A 20,642-nucleotide genomic window follows, 5' to 3' on the forward strand; every position below is an offset into this window, starting at 1 on the left:
TCAACTGTCTTGTCCAAAGAGCACTTGCTCCATATTTTTAGGCATATATATATCTATCTATCTATCGAACAGCCAAGTCGTCTGGCATGGACTCCACAAGGTGTCAAGCGTTCCACAGGGATGCTGGCTCATGTTGACTCCAAAGCTTCCCACAGTGGTCAAGTTGGTTGGATGTCCTTTGGGTGGTGGATGATTCTTGATACACACGGGCAACTATGTGAAAAACCCAGGAGCGTTGCCGTTCTTAACGCAAACCGGTGCTCCTGGCACCTACTACCATACCCCGTTCAAAGGCACTTAAGTCTTTATTTTGTCTTGCCCATTCACCCTCTGAATGGCACACACACACACAATCCTTCTCAATTGTATCAAGGCTTAAAATCCTTATTTTAACCTGTCTCCTCCCCTTCATCTACACTGATTGAAGTGGATATAACAAGTGACATCAATAAGGGATCATAGCTTTCACCTTGATTCACCTGGTCAGTCTGTGTCATGGAGAGAGCAGGTGTTCTTAATGTTTTGTAGACTCTGTGTAGGTCTATGTTTGCTGTGTCTTTGATGTCTGACATTTTGTGGTGTGTGTGTTCACATATTCAGTGCGGCGCCTGGAGAAGAACGTGAAAGAGGTGCTGGAGGACTTTGGTGAGGACAACGAGAGGAAGGTTCACCTCATCACCGGACGCAGAGTACAGCTGGCAGAGGACCTGAGTGAGTCGCCTCACACACACACACACACACCAGCTACATACACACACTTCGGTTTAACCAGAATGGTACAGTCACACTTGTGGTCCCTCGTGTTTATGCCTTACTAACGAATAGATCACTTATATTATGGTACCTAGTGGAAGAACAAATATCATTTTGAATATGATGGATTTGGCTGTGCGTTTCTCTTTCCCCGATTTGACGGCCGTGTGGGTTTGCAACGTACCAGACGCCACTAGATGGCAGTGGTGGTAAAGGAAAGGTGAAGTCTTCTCATTCACCATATGTCAGTGCATTGGAAGAGCTTGACCATCCCCTGTATGTTACTGCTACGGATTTACCGCTAACAGTGGGATGTCTGCTTCATGGCACTGACGTCTTAGACAACGCTCTGACCACTGCGTAGCTTAATTTACTGTATACCCCCCTGCCACACGCATGTGCATTCTGGACACACACATTTTTACATGACCTTACACTTTAGGAACTTAGCAGACACACACACTCTCTATTTCAAGATACGTGAATGCGCGTATGGACACACACTCACACACACACATGCTCTCTCTTTCATCTCTCCTTGGGACTTGAGACTTTAATTGCTGCTCTCGGGAGAGGAGGTGGTAAGCAAAAGAGCGGGAAAGAGAGTGTCTGGCAGCAGCATTTAGGTAACAGTGTGCTGCCCGCCGCCTGTCATGTCGACTAGCCCAGCCCTGCTCTCTGGTAAGAAGCTCTGCTGATTAAACACAGCAATATGTGGAGCGGCCGAGTGGAGTGTCGACAAGCCCAGACTTGCTCTCACACACACACACACACACACACACACACACACACACACACACACACACACACACACTGATAACAGAGGAAGCAAAGTGACAGCGCCTGCTACTAAGTGCGTGTGCTTCTGTAACTTTCAACATGGTCATAGTATCAGTTTTCTATGGTAGTGCACTATATGACCCATCTGAATATGCAGTACCAGTCAAAAGTTTGGACACGCCTACTCATTCAAGGGTTTTTCTTTATTTTCTACATTGTAGAATATCTTTATTTTTTATACATACATACATACATACATACATACATACATGCATGCATGCATACATACATACATACATATTTGAGGTTCTTCAAAGTAGCCACCGTTTGCCTCGATGACGGCTTTGCACACTCTGGCGCTCTCTCAACCAGCTTCAAGAATGCTTTTCCAACAGTCTTGTAGGAGTTCCCACGGATGCTGAGCACTCCTTCACTCTGCAGTCCAACTCATCCCAAACCATCTCAATTGGGTTGAGGTCGGGGGATTGTGGAGGCCAGGTCATCTGATACAGCAATCCATCACTCTCCTCCTTGGGCAAATAGCCTTTACACAGCCTGGAGGTGTGTTTTGGGTCATTGTCCTGTTGAAAAACAAATGATAGTCCCACTAAGCGCAAACCAGATGGATGGTGTATCGCTGCAGATTCTGGTTAAGTGTGCCTTGAATTCCACAAATTAACTTTTAACAAGGCACACCTGTTAATTGAAATGCATTCCAGGTGACTATCTCTTGAAGCTGGTTGAGACCATGCCAAGAATGTGCAACGCTATCAAGGCAAAGGGGGGCTACTTTGTAAAATCTCAAATATAAAATATATTTTGATTTGTTTAACTCTTTTATTTGGTTACTACATGATTCCATATGTTTCATAGTTTTGATGTCTACACTTATTTTACAATGTAGTAAAGAAATTCAGAAAATCCCTTGAATGAGTCGGGTGTCCACATTTTTGACTAATACTGTGTACATACAGTGCCTTTGGAAAGTATTCAGACCCCTAGACTTTTTCACATTTTGTTACGTTATACAGCTTTATTCTAAAATTGATTAAAAAAATATATATATATCTCACCAATCTACACGCAATACCCCATAATGACAAAGCAAAAACAAGTTTTTAGAAATTTTAGATCATTACTAAAAAAAATGAAATCACATTTACATAACTATTCAGACCCTTTACTCAGAACTTTGTTGAAGCACCTTTGGAAGCGATTACAGCCTCGAGTCTTCTTGGGTATGATGCTACAAGCTTGGAACACCTGTATTTGGGGAGTTTCTCCCATTGTTCTCTGCAGATCCTCTCAAGCTCTGTCAGGTTGGATGGGGAGCATTGCTGCACAGCAATTTTCAGGTCTCCAGAGATGTTCGATCGGTTTCAAGTCCGGGCTCTGGTTGAGCAACTCAAGGACATTGAGGCTTGTCCGGAAGCCACTCCTGCGTTGTCTTGGCTGTGTGCTTAGGGTCGTTGTCCTGTTGGAAGGTGAACCTTCGCTCCAGTCTGAGGTCCTGAGCACTCTGGAGCAGCTTTTCATCAACGATTCTCTGTACTTTGCTTCGTTCCTCTTTCCCTCGATCCTGACTTGTCTCCCAGTCCCTGCCACTGAAAAACATCACCACAGTGTGATGCTGCCACCACCATGCTTCACCGTAGGGATGGTGCCAGGTTTCCTACGGATGTGTCACTTAGCATTCAGGCTAAAGAGTTCAATCTTGGTTTCATCAGACCAGAGAATCTGTGTTCTAGAAGTCCTTCTGTGCCTTTTGGCAAACTCCAAGCAGCCTGTCATGTGTATTTTATCGAGGAGTGGCTTCCGTCTGGCCACTCTACCGTAAAGGCCTGATTTGGTGGAGTGCTGCAGAGATTGTTGTCATTCTGGAAGGTTCTCCCATCTCCACAGAGGAACTCTGGAGCTCTCTAAGAGTGACCATCGAGTTCTTGGTCACCTCCCAGACCAAGGGCCTTCTCTCCCGATTGCTTAGTTTTGCCGGGCGGCCATCTCTGGGAAGAGTCTTGGTGGTTCCAAACTTCTTCCATTTAAGAATGATGGAGGCCACTGTGTTTTTGGGGACCTTCAATGCTGCGGACATTTTTTGGTGCCCTTCCCCAGTTCAGTGCCTTAACACTGTTTCGAAGCTCTACGGACAATTCCTCCGGCCTCGTGGCTTGGTTTTTGCCCTGACATGTACTTTCAACTGTGGGACCTTATATAGACAGGTGTGTGCCTTTCCAAATTATATCCAATCAATTTAATTTACTACAGGTGGACTCCAAGTTGTAGAAACATCTCAAGGATGCTCAACGGAAACAAAAGGCACCTGAGCTCAATTTTGAGTCTCATATCAAAGGGTCTGAATACTTATGTAAATAAGGTATTTCTGTTTTTTATTACTTAATTGTTTGTAACCTGAACATTTTACTTCATTTCATGAGTTAAGTCTTACCTTGTTTCAAAGTAGCCTAGGCAACCCTGATTGGCAATATGGTGCCATTTGGGATGCAGACCTAGGAGTGAAAGGGAAAAGATAAAAGGTTGTTGTGTGTGACTTAAAAAACACCACCTTGGGTGGGTGTGTGCGCATTGGTGTGTGATATAGCTTAACTCTCCATTTTGTATCTGTTTATGATTTCATACATATTCAGAGGTGTGTGTGTGTGTGTGTGTGTGTTTCGTGGTCAACACAATTACCTGTCTGTTAGCACCGTATGTGTTTTCTGTGCGTATTCACATGTACTTCTGTCTCGACTCGTGGTCAATACGATACCTACCCTTGAGGAGCAGGCATAGTCACAGTCGTGTGTCTCTTTCCGGTATGCCAGTGGGGCTGCAATGAGTCACTAGGCCTTGTTCCTGTCTGTTTGTGCCTGCTACCGTGGTAACGGGAGACCCTGGGAGAGAATTCATATGCTGTTGGCTGTGACACACACACACACACACACACACGCGCTCTGACCCCCCCCCCCCCCCCCCAGGAACTGACCGTTAGTCATACAGAGGACTACACCAATAAAGACAAGTCCAGGCCTGTTGACAGTGTGTGTTGGGGTTGTTGCTAACTTGTATTAAAGTGTGTGGGTGTTTACAGTAGCCTATATATGTGTGTGTGTGTGTGTGTGTGTGTGTGTGTGTGTGTTTGGATCGTTGCTAACTGGCTCCGTGTTGGTAATTCTTTGTTGGTAGGCAGAGAGAGCAGCCCATAATAACAGGCTATTGTGCAGTGACAGACTGAGGCGTCCACACTACAGTAGCCTGCTTATTTAGTGAAGCCCTGCTAAGTGCATTAGTGGAGCAGCATGAGAGAGGCGTGCTGCCAGCCTGCCAATGCCTTGTCCTCTCTGTTTCCAACACACACGTGTGATCACACATACACACACCATTTACCATGACACACACAGTTGAAAAAATGAGGGCACACACACAAACACTCGCTAGCCTATTGTTAGTTCTTCCTCAGTTTAGTTTGTTAAAGGTGTGTGCATTTGATGGCGCTTTCCACTTGCAGCTATGATATGGTTGTTGCTGTGTCTGGCTCCTATCTGTGTTTGCCGGCTAGACTGGCATTCAGGTGTTGCCTTGAACACTCATACACGCCTCTCTTTCGACTGTTTGACCCTTCTTCAACACACACACAACACACTCTCTCAAACACACCGTGTTTCACCTATAGCCCTGTGACTGTTAAATCGTTGTCGCCACTACAAAATGTTTTTAATTTTATTTTTTATAAATACTTCTGCTTTTTCAAGGGATATCTAGCTGCAAACTATCATTAACACAATAACTGGAAGTCTATGTGAACAACTAGAACGCTAGCTGTTTCCATAGAGTTCCTTTCCTTGTCCATAGCTAGCAATAGCTCATGAAACTGCCTTCAACTCCCTTCAAACTGCATAAAAAGACATTCAAATGGTATCTGGTAATTCATTTGACTGTTAAAAAATAAATAATGAATCCCGCACTATCACTTTAAGATAAGTGACAAGTTAAACAAAGTATAAGTCAGCAGAAGTGACCACAACCCCCCACCCACCCACTACTTTTGCCAATGCTGCTGAAATCAATCTTTCTGGAAGCACTGACACATGTACACTCTCTCTCTGACACCCTCACTCACAAACACACGGACGCACGTACGCGCACACACACTCACACACACACATCAGTTGTTAGGTTGAGTTTAAAAGGGGCTGCCTTCACTTCCTCCTATGGGGGTCATGTTCTCTCACCAAACCACCAGAAGGGAAACGGAGAGGAATAGAATAAACGAGAAGATGCTCCTCTCTTCGTCCTCTGCTTCTCTCACAGAGGAGTTCCTAGACCTACGTAGGGAATAGGCTGCCATTTGGGATGCAGACGTCCGACTCCTTCCCAGAGTGTTTGAGGAGGGAGGGTGGTGGGGCTGGGAACACAATGGTCACACACCATTTTGGCAGAGACGGACGGGAGGTTACCTGCAAGCCAGACAACCCGCAGAGAGTATCCCTGCCTGGGCTTGTCCTCCTCCTCCGACGTCCTCTTGTCACTCGGAGGAACCGAGGAGGAGTGACGCTTCAGAAGTTGAGGCTGATTTTCAGAGTACTTTCACTTTATCACAAGCTGTGCAGGAGGAGGATAGGGGTTCTGAAGGGATGTAAGATACATTATCAAGCGGGTATCGACCACACTACCTTGTGTAACAAGGCGTTGAGCCATGGTGCTCCTGAACTCCAAAACGTTCATTGGAACTTTCCCGACACTTCTGCGCTCCAACCTTACGGTTTGCGGAGCACTATTTTGTTTTTGAAGACCCGAGCTATGTTAGGTCAAATGGGTTCAATCCATTCATGTAAGATTGTCAGTCTAGATGTAGTACGAGTTGGTTAGCCATCTGACAGTGCAGAGTTGGTTGTCTGTAATGTAGACCTAGATGTGTGCTAGAGGGGGCTGTGTCCCAACTGGCATTCTATTTCCTGTGGGCCCTGGTCGAAAGTAGTGAACTATATAGGGAGTCGGGTGCCGTTTGGGACGTTGCCCTGGAGGTCTCCGAAGGGCAGTGGAGCCCATCACTCTAAATGACCAGATAGACTCTACTGGGCTCTGAGATGGGGCTCAGCGCACAAGACTAAGTGTCGAAGTCCAACTTGGAAGTTTGGAGTTCTCTATAAAGTTAGGCTATTTTCTTTGCCATTTCTCCCCTCAATTAGGCTTGGGCGTTATACTGTGTCTACTGGGGTATTTTTAATTATCGACGGTATGATTTTTCCATACCTTTTTAAAAACGTATATATTTTGAGGCACCCTAAAGCATCTTTTTTATTTAACCTTTTATTTAACTAGGCAAGTCAGTTAAGAACAAATACTTATTTACAATGATGGCCAAACCCGGACGACACTGCGCAGCCCATTGGGAATCCCATGCAATGCAGCCTGGATTCGAACCTGGGTGTCTGTAGTGACGCCTCTAGCACTGAGATGCAGTGCCTTAATAAATGCCACTCGGGAGCCCTATCTGAGATGTGCCAAATAAATGATCACCAGCTCGGGGCTCCAGCTATTCAGTTGGCTCGCTAACTTGCTAGCTTAGTGGCTAGATTGCAAGATCAAGTTTCTTGGTTACAGCTTCTTAAATATGTGTATTATGATTTATTTATTTTTACATTTGGAAAGAAATGATGCCGCTTGTGTGCACTGCCGGTAATACCGTGTACCGCGGTATGGTACAGGAACGGTATGAAGGTGTGAACATCTAGTTCCAAACTACAGGCCCGCGAAGCCAAATAAATGCAGGCCCCGGGCGAAATGAATTTGAGGTTCTCGATCATCCAACAGTCCCCTGAGGGTCATCTTTAACCACGTATGATATAATGAGATCCAATGCATTTTTCCTGGTAAATAGAAAATATCAAGCTAATGTATTTAATGGTGATATTAGACACGATACAAGTGGCAGTCTTGTGATGTTTGGCTGAACTCCGACGTGGGCCTCTCATCTCGCACACCTGTGTGCTGTCTGGCCCCTCCCCCTGCAAGACTCGACAGGAGGAGATCCCACCAGTTTAGCTGTGTGTGTGTGTGTGTGTGTGTGTGTGTGTGTGTGTGTGTGTGTGTGTGTGTGTGAGTGAGTGAATGAGAGAAACTGAACATGGTGTTGTTACACACTCGTCATCTGGAGGCTGGAGAAGATGTCCCCTCATAAAGATATTAGGCCTGGCCAGGGGTTATCTAATGGAGGGCAGGGAAACTTTATTTCTCGCTCAAAGCGACCTGAGCCTCACCTGGCAGCATGCTTTGAGGGGGAGTGGGGGGGGGGGGCACACTTCTCATAACAAAGGCAGAAATGTGCTCCCTGGGGCAGTCTGGTGTTAAGAGCGATTTGCCCCTACTCGCAGCAGACAGGTAGAGCCCAGTGCCACTCAGGTTTCACACGGGGGAGGTGTGTGTGTAGGAGGCGGATCGTAGGAGTACTGACAGTGGTGCAGGGTGTGTGGAGGTGAAGCGACGTGTGTGTGTGTGTGTATATATGTACGGGGGGGGCGGCGTGTGTTTGTGTGGGTGAGGGGGAGAGAAGAGGAGCGCACCACAGGCCAGAGCAGCTGCATGGCAGGATGCCTCCTCTTCTTCTCTCTCCCTGGAAAGGAGCCCAGTGCTAATATGGAACTGCAGGCCCGTCAGGAGACGACTGACTGGATGTGGGCTGCTGCCTTAATTCCAGTAATACACAACTCAATTACAACAACCCAAGAATACACTCTCTCCCTCTGTCTACGTGCCTCTCTTTAACCCTTGCTCTGTTTTCCATCTCTCTTTTTTTTCTTCTCCTTCTCGCTATCTCTTTCCCTCTTCCCCATCTCTCTCTCTCTCGCCTTTATCGTTTTTGCCTTGTGACAGACTGACACCCCTTTGACTCCTCATGATGGGAGAACATGTGCTGTGTGAACGCCGCCCGCTATGGTCTCCCTCCTCTCTGAAAGCATAAGCCTTTGCTTTTCAGATGCCATGAAGTTGTGGCCCTGAAAGGGAAGTTGCGGGTGTTTATGCAGCTTGTCACATTGATGGAGAGCGCGTGTCTCACAGCACACAGGCAGGCGGAGTGCTCCTGTACACAGACACATGCCAGCGTGCGTGCACACACACACAACCCACACACCCACACACACACCATACGCACTTCCCTTCACCTTCATCCCTTGGTCTTTTCTAGCTCTCCCTGCGAGCTTAGTACTGGTAGTGTGTGTGTGTGTGTGTGTGTGTATATAATAGCACTCTAGGTTGTCTGGACCTGCTCTGTGGAATGCCCTCACACACTCCTCCATCTCACATCTTCTCCCTCTATCCCTTTTATCTCGCCCCCTCCCTTCCCTCCTCTCCTTTGAGCTGCTCTTCCTCTGTAGTGATTAGCGAGGCTCAGTGAGAAGTGCTCCTCTGTTTCCTCCTGCGGTAGTGGAAGACCTATAGGAGTATTAGAGGTGTGTGTGTGTGTGTGCGCGCGCGCAAGGTTTTACTGTGTTTGCTCTTGGCGGCAGGTCACAGCAGAAATGCCCCGCCCCTGCCCCCCGCACACACACACACACACACACTCTATCTGTTTGCTCTCTCCTCTTAGAGGAAGCATAAGCATCTGCCGTAGGACAAGATGGCACTTGTCTGTTGCGTGTGTATGGAGCGACGTAGCATGTCCATGAGTTTTATGTACTGTTGCCTGTACTGAGGTTCTGGATTCCTGAGGAGCAACATTTCACCACACTGTTGCGTTTTACATGGGAGGATGCTTGGGGCTATATGTTTGATTTTGAGCTCTTTTTGCCAATCCTCAGTCCCTCAGCCGTTTTACCAGAACAAGTGGCGGGATGACCACTGTCTTATTTTTCGGATCTCGAATTGTCCCTTTAATCACTTAGGGGCCATTTGATGCTGCTCTTGCTCTCTCAAGGGCCCCGTTGCATTTGAATGCGTTGGCAAATGAATTGGCTGCCCCTTTAGGTTAAGCTTTTACTCTCCTCTAGATCTGTACATCAATTTGGTGGTTTAAAAAAAGCATTTTGTCGGCTTTCCCCTCATGTCTTCACATAGACAAATAGATGGTGAAAGAAGTGCTTTTATCATAAATGGACGTTAGAGGCTGTATTTTCAAAGCTGAGTATTTTATTATTTTTTTCCTGAGTGTATATCCTCTGACTGTGCCCCAAATGGGAAGACCTATGGGCCCTGGTCGAAGGTAGTGCACTACATAGGGAATAGGGTGCTGTCTGGGATTCAGACTCTGGCATTAATTGTAGTGCTAGTTTAGAAGTTTTCTCGTAAAGAGGAAACATCAAAGATTGACTCTGGGCCAACTTGTCCATTTTCTCCGGGGCTGGGAGTAGACAAACACTACATTTAGAGTTGTCATAACGCCGCTTTAAAACATACTGCTCTGTCTTTCCTTTCATCTGCAGCCAGCTCTCTTCCTGTCTTAGCTCTCTCACACACACCAAACTCCCGACCATGGATGGGCTCTTGCACGCACACGGCACGCACATGCTCACACGCATGTATACACATATTTGTGTTGTGTGTTTTTTTTGTTTTTTTTTACATAGAAGGAACAGGGAGCATGTCTGATGTTAAAAGCACATGTGGGTCTGACCCCATCCCCTCCTCTCTGACAGAGGACTGTTTATACCCCTCCCTGACAGCCAGTGGAGGAAACAACTTCCGTCTTCCCAACAGCTGGATCAGAGGCCCTCCCTACACCCGGCCAGCCAGCCGCTCCCAGTCTCAATCACGACCTCCTAACCTCCTCCCTCATCCCTCTCTCCTTTTCCTCCCCCTGTCCCCTCCTTCCTCGCTGAGGCTGGGAGCCAGGGCGGGCTGTCCACGCTCCCTCCAACACGTCCCTGGTGTTTTGGTGACCCCCGCGCCCTTACCCCATCCCCCTATTCCCCTGCATCTGTTTCACAGGCCCCGCAGCAGCAGTCCCCGGATGGTTGTAAATCTCTCCTTGCTCTGCTTGAGTGTGGAGGATAAAGGGGCAGGGGACATTTTTGGAGACTGTCCACACTGTCTGAGACTCAGCCAGAAAGAGACTGGGTTGGCTGTTGGACCTGCCTTTCCCAGGCCTTGTCTCAATACTCATCTACCCTCCTCTCCTTGCCTCCTCCAAGACCACTAAAAGCAACAAATGAAAGCACTAATGTGTGTGAAAGAAGTACAAGGCAATGGAAGCTGTTTCAGGCCATTGGGGGACATGTTTACGCAACCTGTCACCTATCAGTGATCATCAAGAAAAGGTTACAAGGAATGGAAGCCTCTGAGGAATGTAGAGACACGTCCCTGGTGCTCCTGACAGAGTGATCGGTGGGAAAAGAGGAAGTGGAGGAAGTCGTGATGTGGGACAGATGAGCGCCCAGTGAGGATTCCGACCGTCTCTTTCCCTCCCAGCAGGGCCCCAAGGGCCCCATTCCTGCAGATCCTCCTGTCACTCAAGACACAGTCTGTCTCCCAAATTTCCTATGTAGTGCACCACTTTTGACCATGGCCCCATAGAGCTCCGGTCAAAAGTTGTGCTCTATATGGAGAATTAGAATGCCATTTGGGACGCGTTGTCTGACAGCACCGTTACTGTTCACACACTTAGGCCCCTGTTAGCTGTCCACGGCTCAAATAAGAGGATGCGGTAATAGGAAAACCACACACTTCCTCCCTCGCATGGTAAAAATAGAGCAGTCTGTTTTAAGTCTTTTCTTTTAGTTTTAGTTTTTTAGTCTTTTTGAACAGATGAAATGGGGGGTTTTCTCAATGTCTTCCCTGCACATGGGCTACCAGGGGTTAGATTTGGATTAAGTTTACTGCTGAATGCTTTAAGTTGCCCGGTCTTCTCGTTTTTGTGTATTAGATATTTTATCAGACTTCTTCCCGTCGCCCACTGACAATAGCTAGATTTCCATCCTATTGGTAACAGATTTTCAATACGAATTCTAAAATCTGCATCAAAACAATATGCCCGTTTTCCCACCAGGGATGATCCCATCAAACGGGCTTTTTGCACATCAAAGGCTTTGCGTGACATAATGCACATTTAATTTTAATTTTACCTTAAGTCAGTTAAGAACAAATTCTTATTTTCAATGACAGCCTAGGAACAGTGGGTTAACTGCCTATTCAAGGGCAGAACGACAGATTTGTACCTTGTCAGCTCGGGGATTCGAACTTGCAACCTTTCGGTTACTAGTCCAACGCTCTAACCACCAGGCTACCCTGCCGCCCCCACATAAAAACCACTTTTGCCATTTTAAATGTACCACATAAAAAATACAGGTGACATTTCCAGACGTATTTTCAACTCACACAAACTGTTGTGTTATATGGACAATGTGCCCATTTTGGTCTTGGTACATGTGCTTTAGCCAACAGCTCGCAGATACGGTGCAGTTAGGCTAGCCAACATGATGAGATTAATATGGGTTGGAGTGAGTTTTTTTTTTTTTTTTTTTTTGTCAAATGGCAGCCAAGCATTGCACATCATGTCACCAGAATAAGACCCTCAATGTTTATTGGAAAGGAGCTTCAAGCTTGTCACCATGTCTTCTGTAGCCTAATAAATTGCAAGCTTTCCCAAGTCGTAGTGGGAGTTCCAAGTTTACTTCGAATTTATGGTTTCCTCCGCCATTTCTTGTTTAATTCATTTTACAAACAAAAAGATCCCACCATGCCCGAAGGAACAAACTGTCTGTCGACTTTTATGAATACTTCCTGTTTCTATCAGGCCGGTTCTGACCCCCCCCCCACGCGTCAGGTAATTCCTCTGCGTGAAATGGTTGGATGAAATCCTGGTTATAGATAAAAGAAACTTGATGTACGTTTTCAGAGATGGTGTTTTGATTGTGCTTGCAATGACACATTTCACTCTTGCGGTGGCGTTAAGGAATTCAATGTTTGTTTGCAGTATTTGCTGTACTACGTGTCACTGGGACAGGTGTGTGCTCTCAGGACCAGCTGGTAAGCCGCATTTAGCGGAGGGAGTTGGAGTGGTGTGTGTGTGTTCTGATGGGTGTCGTCGGCCGTCTCTGTGGTTCGTTTGGGATCAGCGCTGTTCCTTCATGGTACTTACCTTCGCGGGACTGACTGACATGGAGGGGGGGGGGCTCTTTCCAAGGTGTCGACCCTGATTATGGATGTGCTGTGTGCCACAGTCAGACTATGCCTTGGTATTGAACACATTACAGTTGATTCTGTTCAATGTGTCTGTCTGCCTGCTTATGTGCGCGTTCACACACGCCCGGGCGCTCGGCGGCGGGCAGTCCACACCTGTGGCTCTGAGGGATTATGGCAGTGATTTAACATAAACACTCTGTCACCCCGAGATTATCAGGCCGACATTACCCAGTAAGATTGATTGTCCAGGCTACTTAGCTGCAGTACAGACCATCTGAGTGCAAAAGGTTGGCTTTAGAAGCCTGGGAACTCTGGCTCTCTGTGATTTTACCATGATTTACAACCCACCCCCCCACCCCCCCCCACCCCCAAAAAAAAACAACTCACAAATTACGTAGATATTTTCTGAATTTCCAGCTTGAGTGTCTTGCTCAGTTTTTACAGTATAAAAGACCTGTCATTACTCTGCGCTGGTATGTGAAATACAGTCTCAATCGTGTCCAGGTAAAGTAAGATCAGTGATGTTATGATTTTGTTGGAAGAATTAAGAAATATGGGATGTGTATGGATTCCTTTTTCTCAAAAACCCTCTCAAATTCATTGTCCTCTGTGTTTGATCACACTGCTGTTTTCCAACATTAAACCTGTTGGATCCAGTAGTGTGCCGCGACCTAAGATAAATCCACTTAGGAAATGAAATCTCCAGATTTTGCTCGTTAACCAATTTTACAATCCCCTGCATGCACAAAGTTGTTGACATCTTGCCCTTTTATAAAAGTTGTGTCAATGTCTGTCAATAAAACTGTACTAGAAACTACACAGCACGTCTTCACCTGCCGTTTGTTTTCCCCGCTCTGCTACTTTGTTTAGTCTGGCCTCTCTGGTGACCCCAGGTTGAACCTGTTCAGGCTCCGGGCTCGACTCCTTGGTTCTGCTCTCCTCAAGCATCTGGTTCCCAGATGAGCCCTCCAGAGCCAGCCCTGATTCATGGCTTTGCCACTGACGGGGCGCGTTTTGCCGACGACATTCCGCTTTCTGCGTCCGCCTCCTGCAGCCCTTACGTTTTTATAGCGTGTTACAATACAGATTTAGAGACGAGTCAAGTGACATGGCGACGGCCCACTCTTCTGCTTGTTGCATTAAAAGATCGGCTTTCAGTCAAGACAGGATCGCGCATGCAGACGTTCAAAGAGTCGGATCACCCCCCCCCCCCGACTAACCTTGCTTGTGACAAGAGAAGTTAACTCATTTCATTTTTTTGAATGATGACAGTTTGGGATGGGAGCCTCCTGACCAGGCAGTGAACTCGGTCCTGTCTTGAGTTGGCTGACGATGGACTGGAGCACCATGCAAAAACAACAGGGGCTGGTCTTGGCACCGAACGTTACCCACAGAAAGCCTTGCGTTGACACTTTCTCTAATACAGTCTCCCTTCTCTAACGTTTGCCTTTCTCCTTTCACGTCAAACTCTAGAGAGGGGCATCCCCCATATTAAAGAGATTACGGTCTCTCTTCTCTCCATCTGTATGGAGCAGTTGTTCAGCCCGGACCACACTGTTTCACAGTCTAATTACAGGTCAATTAAAGGATTTTCCCTCAGTCCCTTCTCCCGCTCCGGCCACCGAAGGCTTACAGCCTTTACAGCTCAGCAGAGTGGGAGTGAAAGGGAGATAATTTCATGTGGAGATCAGCCGAGAGAGGGACCTGAAAGAGGGGATTGGGAAAGGCCTCTAGTCCCCCCCCTCAGCCAGCCACCTGAAAAGGGGCCTCTGGGATAGAGGCCAAAGGATTATTGGAATATTCATGACGAGATAAAGGGGAGGGCGGCTGAATAGCAGTGTCTCAGGGCTCATCTCTTAGGTAAACATGCGCCTATATAGATGTTTTTTTTTTTTTTTTATATTCCTCTGAGGCAACAGGCAAGGAACGGCGACTCTGTCCACTTTGTGTGTTTCATTTCCGTACGCCTCAAAAGGAAAGCTGCCTTGTTGTGGCCTTTTTCTTTCCCTTGCCGTCTTGTCGGACAAACAGATGGGGAAGAAATAAATATCTGTTTCTCACTGTTGCTGCCCGAAATATTGGCTTTTTCTGAAAGCTGCCATTTAGAGCCGTGCGTGCCCTCGCTCTTCTCCCGCATAATGGCAGGGCCTTCATTATAACACCATTATAAATGAAAGTGAATTGCGGACCGTTTTACCTATCGAATTCTGGTAAGAAAATATATATATTGAGACCTCCTACAGCTATAAGGTAAGAGAACTGCTATAACACTGTAAAATGGACTTCAGGTAAGGTTTTACCCCCTGTGGTTGACCTGTTGCAGTAAGTGGTCCACATCGAGCAATTAACTCGACACAATAGCTCCCGTGTCACCATCACATCTAGACTCCGCTCAGCAGTGACGCTCTGAAGGTGAGCCAGGGGTTTGTTTTGATGTGACAGAGATGTACCCTCTCCTCCTCCTTTTTTCCCCCCCTCTTCTCCCGCGGGTCTGGGTCAGACAGATGTTGCTAGTACTCCTCATCCGATTGAAATTATGTTTTGCGGCCGGATCCTGGCCCACACTCCTCCTCCCGGTATGTGTGCTCCATAACTTTCTTTTTAGCGGTATGGTTCGAGAGTGGGGCTCCAGCCGGGTAAGGTTTCAGCCTCGCCACACCTGCCGTGGTAGTGGAGCCGTGTCAGCGTGCCCTCTCTCCCAGCCCTAATGCCTCCATTAGGTGTTGTAATCTTCCCTTACCGCCTCCCTATTGTGCCCTGATGTGTTTACTGAGTATCAAAGGCTGGGGAATTTCTTTTTGACACCTGCCAGGAGTGTGTGTGTGTGGGGTGGGGGGGTAGGTGCTTTTCTGACACTGCTTGTGCTGTTTTTCCACTGTGTTTGTGTGAGGTCAGTGTTTTCTCAGCACTTTTAGTGTTATATTTCAGGGCTCCGAGGTGTGTGCGCGAGCGTGTCCTCAAAGGCTGCCGTGTGCCTTTCATCCGTCAGAAAGGGATACCTCTGCACCCGTTCCCCTTCAAAGGGTCTCGCACGAGCCCCTCGCTCTAGGATGAGGTTACCCTCTAAAGCACGCATGCAGCTCCCACCTTTTGTGTTGACCTGAAATGGACACTTAAGACATCGTTGTTCCCATGTCTAAACCACTATGATTTATTGTCCCCGTGGAAATCAAGGCGACTTATGGTTTTGAAACTTTCCGACCTTTTTGAGTCAAAAGTATTTGAAGATACTCTTCTGATTTGCATCTCGTGAGGCTGATTGGAAGTAGCTGAGTTGCAGTTTGTGCCTCTGCGTTTTGTTTGAGTTTGTGCTTGGGGCAGCTCCAGTCGGATTAGTCTACTGGAATAGAGCGCGAAGGAGAGACGGGCCAAGGATGGGTGCAGCTGGCACTGCTACTCCCCTATAGGCCTCTTTTTCTCTCTCTCTGGCCCATAGACTACTCTTGCCATTGTTAAATCAGTGATTTAAAGAGTCTCTGTTACTGCAGTCCCTCGTGTGACAGTACATGTTGTCATATGGACGGATTTCTCCTCGAAACGACCCCAACGGCAGGAGGTGGTGACTCAACGTTTCTCCAGTATATTTTCCCTTTCATGTGTTATGTTGTCATGGTATCTCCCGTCCATTAGCTAGACGTGTGCCTGGGGGGGACATAACATGTCATCGGTTCGGGGGGGGGGGGTCTTTGATGTGGTGGCAGTGAGCTTACTTGAAATGGCTCACAACTCTCCTCTTCATCAGAATATTTCACTGAAGTGGTCAGTTTTCTTTTTAGGTTTGAGGGCTGTCAGTGGGGAACCATCTGCTGTTGGGCTGAAATAAGAGGTGACAGTGGAGGCACAATGGCCTGTGACAAGTCTGTTATTCTGCAACATTTCAGGGCGTTGGTTTCACAATTCACACACTGTGAAGGTATACCATGGGCTATTATGAACACTGAACAAAAATATAAACACAACATGTAAGGTGTTGGTCCCATGTTTCATGAGCCAAATAAAAGAAATCGGATAAATATTTCGAATGCATAAAAAGCTTATTTCTCTCCAATTTTGTGCACAAATTTGTTTACATTCCTGTTGGTGAGCTTTTCTCCTTTGCAAAGATAATCCATCCACCTGACAGGTGTGGCATACCAAGAAGCTGATCAAACCGTATGATCATTACACAGGTGCACCTTGTGCTGGGAACAATAGAAGGCCTCACTAAAATGTGCAGTTTTGTGGACTCATCTTCCATGGCCACAGTCACACTGGAGAAGTGTGTTCTTCACGGATGAATCCCGGTTTCAACCGTACCGGGCAGATGGAGTGTATGGCGTCGTGTGGGCGTGCAGTTTGCTGATGTCAGCGCTGTGAACAGAGTGCCCCGTGGTGAGGTTAATGTATGGGCAGGCATAAGCTACGGGCAATGAACACAATTGCATTTTAACAATGGCAATTTGAATGCACAGAGATATCGTTACGAGATCCTGAGGCCCATTGTCATGCTGTTCATCTACCGCCCTCACCTCATGTTTCAGCATGATAATGCATGGCCCAATGTGGCAAGGATCTGTGACCAACAGATTCATACCTGTATTCCCAGTTGTAAAATCCAGAGATTAGGGCCAAATGAATGGATTTCAATTGACTGGTTTCCTTATGCGAACTGTAACTCAGTAAAATTTGAAATGGTTGCATGTTGCGTTTTTATATTTGAGCTGTAGTCACTGGTAGTTGGACGCCACGGTTCTGAGAAACATCTCAAACTCCTTGGGTCGTCTCGCAAATACTAACACAATAGAATAGAATAGGCCTCTTTTAGCAGAATCAACCACTCACAAGTGGTTTTCTGTGACATACTGTATGAACTGAGGCATCTTGGATGCTCCATATCAGGGTTGGGGTCACTTCGAAGTCCATCAATTCAGGAAGTTATTTAAATTGAAAAATTCAAAAATGTTAACTTTTTAAACATAGGTTCTCCTTGTCAAAAAAAAATCCACAAAGTCCGAATTTTTCATTTACTTCTTGAATTGACTGTCGTCAATTTGGAATTGACCCAACCCTGCTCCATATCCTCTGTTTGTTTTAAATTCTCAACTAACCCACTCCCTTTGGTCTTTCCTCCTCTGCAGAGAAAGTCCGTGAGATTCAGGAGAAACTTGAAGCCTTCATAGAAGCTCTTCACAAGGAGAAGTAGAGCATCAGGTATCTGACTCTGTGATCTCATTGTAGATATCTCACATGTGCTATAGTACATTGACTATTAGTGGCCAGCATTGTACAGAAATGTCTCTAACATACCTCAAATCATGTGAATACATACAGTACCAGTCCAAAGTTTGGACACACCTACTCATTCCAGAGTTTTGCCAGCGGTTAGGAGTGTTGGGCCATTGACTGACAAGTTAATCAGTGGGTAATGAAAGTTTTTATTAAATAAAAAGTGGGGGGGACAAAAACAAAATGCCCCCCCCCCTCCCTAATCTTATAGTGGTAAATGCTCAGTCTGCCCTATGGCTCATCTCAAACACTACATCATTCACGCACCTCTCTTTCTGACCCCCTGATCTCCAGCACTATCAGATATATATTTAAAATAGAAAACAATTGTTACTGTATTGAATTGAAATGAATCGAACCGCACCGATTCGTTCCACTAATCAAATTGCACCAAATGGTTTCCAGTTAAAAGTATATTTCCTGAACCGGAGCCCATGTATCGAGATGCACATCCCTTAGCTTCTATTCAAATGATGCAGCTCATTGCTGGTTGATAGTGTCACTGTCCCTCCAGTAACGAGTGTTCTGTGGAATAATTTTAACTATCTCACCCTTTGTCTTTGCAGAAACCATTGGAAGCAAACCTGCGGATCCCAGAAGCAATGCACTGATCAAAGAAAACAACCCCCCCCCCCCCCCCCCCCTGTAAATGACTACTCCCCCACCCCCAAATCTGATTTTAATGTCTATGGCTTAGCTTACCGCTCCCCTTTACACACCTCACCGACAAGAAAGGAGGGGAATGAAAGGAAAGAAGGAGCCGCAGCACAGGGAAGAGAAGTGGAGTGTGTCGGACAGAGCCCTTTTAAACTGAGCTGGGTCCGTTTACCAGCGTGGCAGAGCGTCGAGCACTTTCTCAGATCTGGGTGGCCTCCCTATCACAGCCTCATGCCTTCTCCACAGGGCTTTAAAGGCCCTGGATGTGTTCACCAGACGTGTCCTCTTCACACAGCAATCCAACAACTGCTCGTCTTTTCAGTCTTTCGACACGGAAGACTAAGAGACGGGGAGGAGAAAGACGAGCTCGAAGTTACACACCACCTGACTGACCGAGCAACATCTCTCTCTCTCTCTCTCTCTCTTGCTCTCAACGATGTTGTACAGGTTTTCTCTCTCTTCACACTTCCTTTCCTTTGGTTGGGAATGTGTTTAATTGGCTTCAGCACCGGTCAGAGGGTTGCTTCCAAAATAGCACCCTTTTCCCTATGTAGTACATGATTTTTGAGGACTTCTTATTGCACTTTAGTTAGCCCAGTGGCTAGCTCAAGTCCAACTCTTACAACTTATCGACGTCACTGAACCCCATAGTTCACACTGGTACAACAGTCAACCTCCATCCTCCCAAAACTCACATATATTAACAGTGGTTCATCTATTCCACACAATATAATGTAGATTTTTATTTCGTCGAAGCAGACCTGATTTGAGAGTTGTGCCTGCTATTTGATAGGAAGTGTGCACGAGCCCACTAAGTACCTCTCTCTGTGACCTTCTGTGTGTGTGTGCACCTCATCATCACAAGTTTATGTGATAGCAGTTCATTTCACTACGGAACTAAGCAACCTCTGTACCATGTTCGTTCTGGAAAAGATCCAGCTTTGGTTTCTATTGGACTAGAATCCAGTTCAATCTGCAGTGGATGGAACCACATTGGTGGGGGAAGGACGCTAGTGACCTCGCTCGATTCAAATGTGGTAATAAAGCACGGATTGGGTTCCTGGTACTGGACTCAACCACACACTATCCTCCCCTCCTTTGACTCGTACTTTCACTGTTTTTGCCTCTGCTTCTCCATGATCTTCTGCCTCTTTATTCTCGCTCTTCCCTCTTCCTCTCCTGTTGAGCCCTCTCGTCTCCTCTGTTCACCTCATCCTCATCTCTATACCTCTATTTTCTCTCTCTCATTCTCTTTTCTCTCTCTCGCTCTCTCTTTCTCTTTTCTCTCTCGCTCTCTCTATTCTCCTTTTCTCTCTCTTTCTCTCTCTCTCTCTTTCTCTCTTTTCTCTCTCCCCTTCACTCTTTCCCCTCTCCCCTTCACTCTTTGCTCCCGGCTCTAAAGCCTATCTCATGATAAGATGCACTAAAGGAGTTAGTCGCATTCTTAACCCAGCTCATTCATATGTGTATGTGGGTATGTATACCGTACATTGTGTACATGTACATTTAATACCAATCATGCATCTGTTATTGCTTATGGGAGGAATATCAGAGTTCAATGTGCTTGTAACAGTATATCCATCGGTCGGTTCAACACGTACAGTTCTCTTTTATGTTGTAGAATGAGGTGTTTGCATGGTATAGCCCTTCAGATGTGCTTTATTTATTACAGATTTGATTGTGTTTAAGAAAATAAGTGAAAATCAAATTGACGTTAATAAAAAAAAAGTAGCATTTTCCATGAAGTCATGTCCATGTTCTGTTGACTACATCTGACGACATCTGCCGCAGAGTGTTGAGGACAAGACGAGCTAACACAAACCTCGGCCGAGCGCTGCGGGGTGGCCGTCTGATCGCCTCTGACCCCAGAACATCGGCCGTCGTTTTTTTTTCTTCGTTTTTCGTTCCCCAGCGATTCTTCATGTTGAACTGTTCACATCCAGCAGGCGATCTTCTGCCACAAGGACGACGGTCTTGTTGGTCTGACCTTTGACTGAAGACTTTTTCCCTCGCAGACATAGTATGCATCCTCCTGAGCTGCGGAAATCCCCCGTGCGCCCTCCTTCAGGTCT

General features: G+C 46.5%; 1 protein-coding gene and 1 long non-coding RNA gene across 9 annotated transcripts in view; one reads left to right on the plus strand and one right to left on the minus strand.

Annotated features, from left to right (window-relative positions):
• Positions 1–20,309, plus strand: part of LOC135512547 (dynamin-like 120 kDa protein, mitochondrial) — a 58,642-nt gene extending 38,333 nt beyond the window's left edge. For all 8 annotated transcript variants that reach the window (XM_064934684.1, XM_064934686.1, XM_064934689.1 and 5 more), the window contains 3 exons: positions 601–711; positions 17,766–17,838; positions 18,480–20,309. In XM_064934684.1, coding sequence (XP_064790756.1) covers positions 601–711; positions 17,766–17,830 — 176 coding nt within the window. In that variant the 3' untranslated portion in view covers positions 17,831–17,838; positions 18,480–20,309. The remainder of the gene's footprint in view (positions 1–600; positions 712–17,765; positions 17,839–18,479) is intronic.
• LOC135511689 (uncharacterized) lies at positions 2,009–4,306 on the minus strand. The gene is made up of 3 exons (XR_010451298.1): positions 4,225–4,306; positions 3,980–4,040; positions 2,009–2,114 (listed from the first exon to the last, which is right to left on the minus strand). It is a non-coding gene; the product is annotated as an uncharacterized LOC135511689 (long non-coding RNA).
• Positions 20,310–20,642: the final 333 nt, after the last annotated feature.

This window comes from Oncorhynchus masou, chromosome 24 (assembly GCF_036934945.1).
Source record: "Oncorhynchus masou masou isolate Uvic2021 chromosome 24, UVic_Omas_1.1, whole genome shotgun sequence".
Classification (NCBI taxonomy): domain Eukaryota; kingdom Metazoa; phylum Chordata; class Actinopteri; order Salmoniformes; family Salmonidae; genus Oncorhynchus; species Oncorhynchus masou.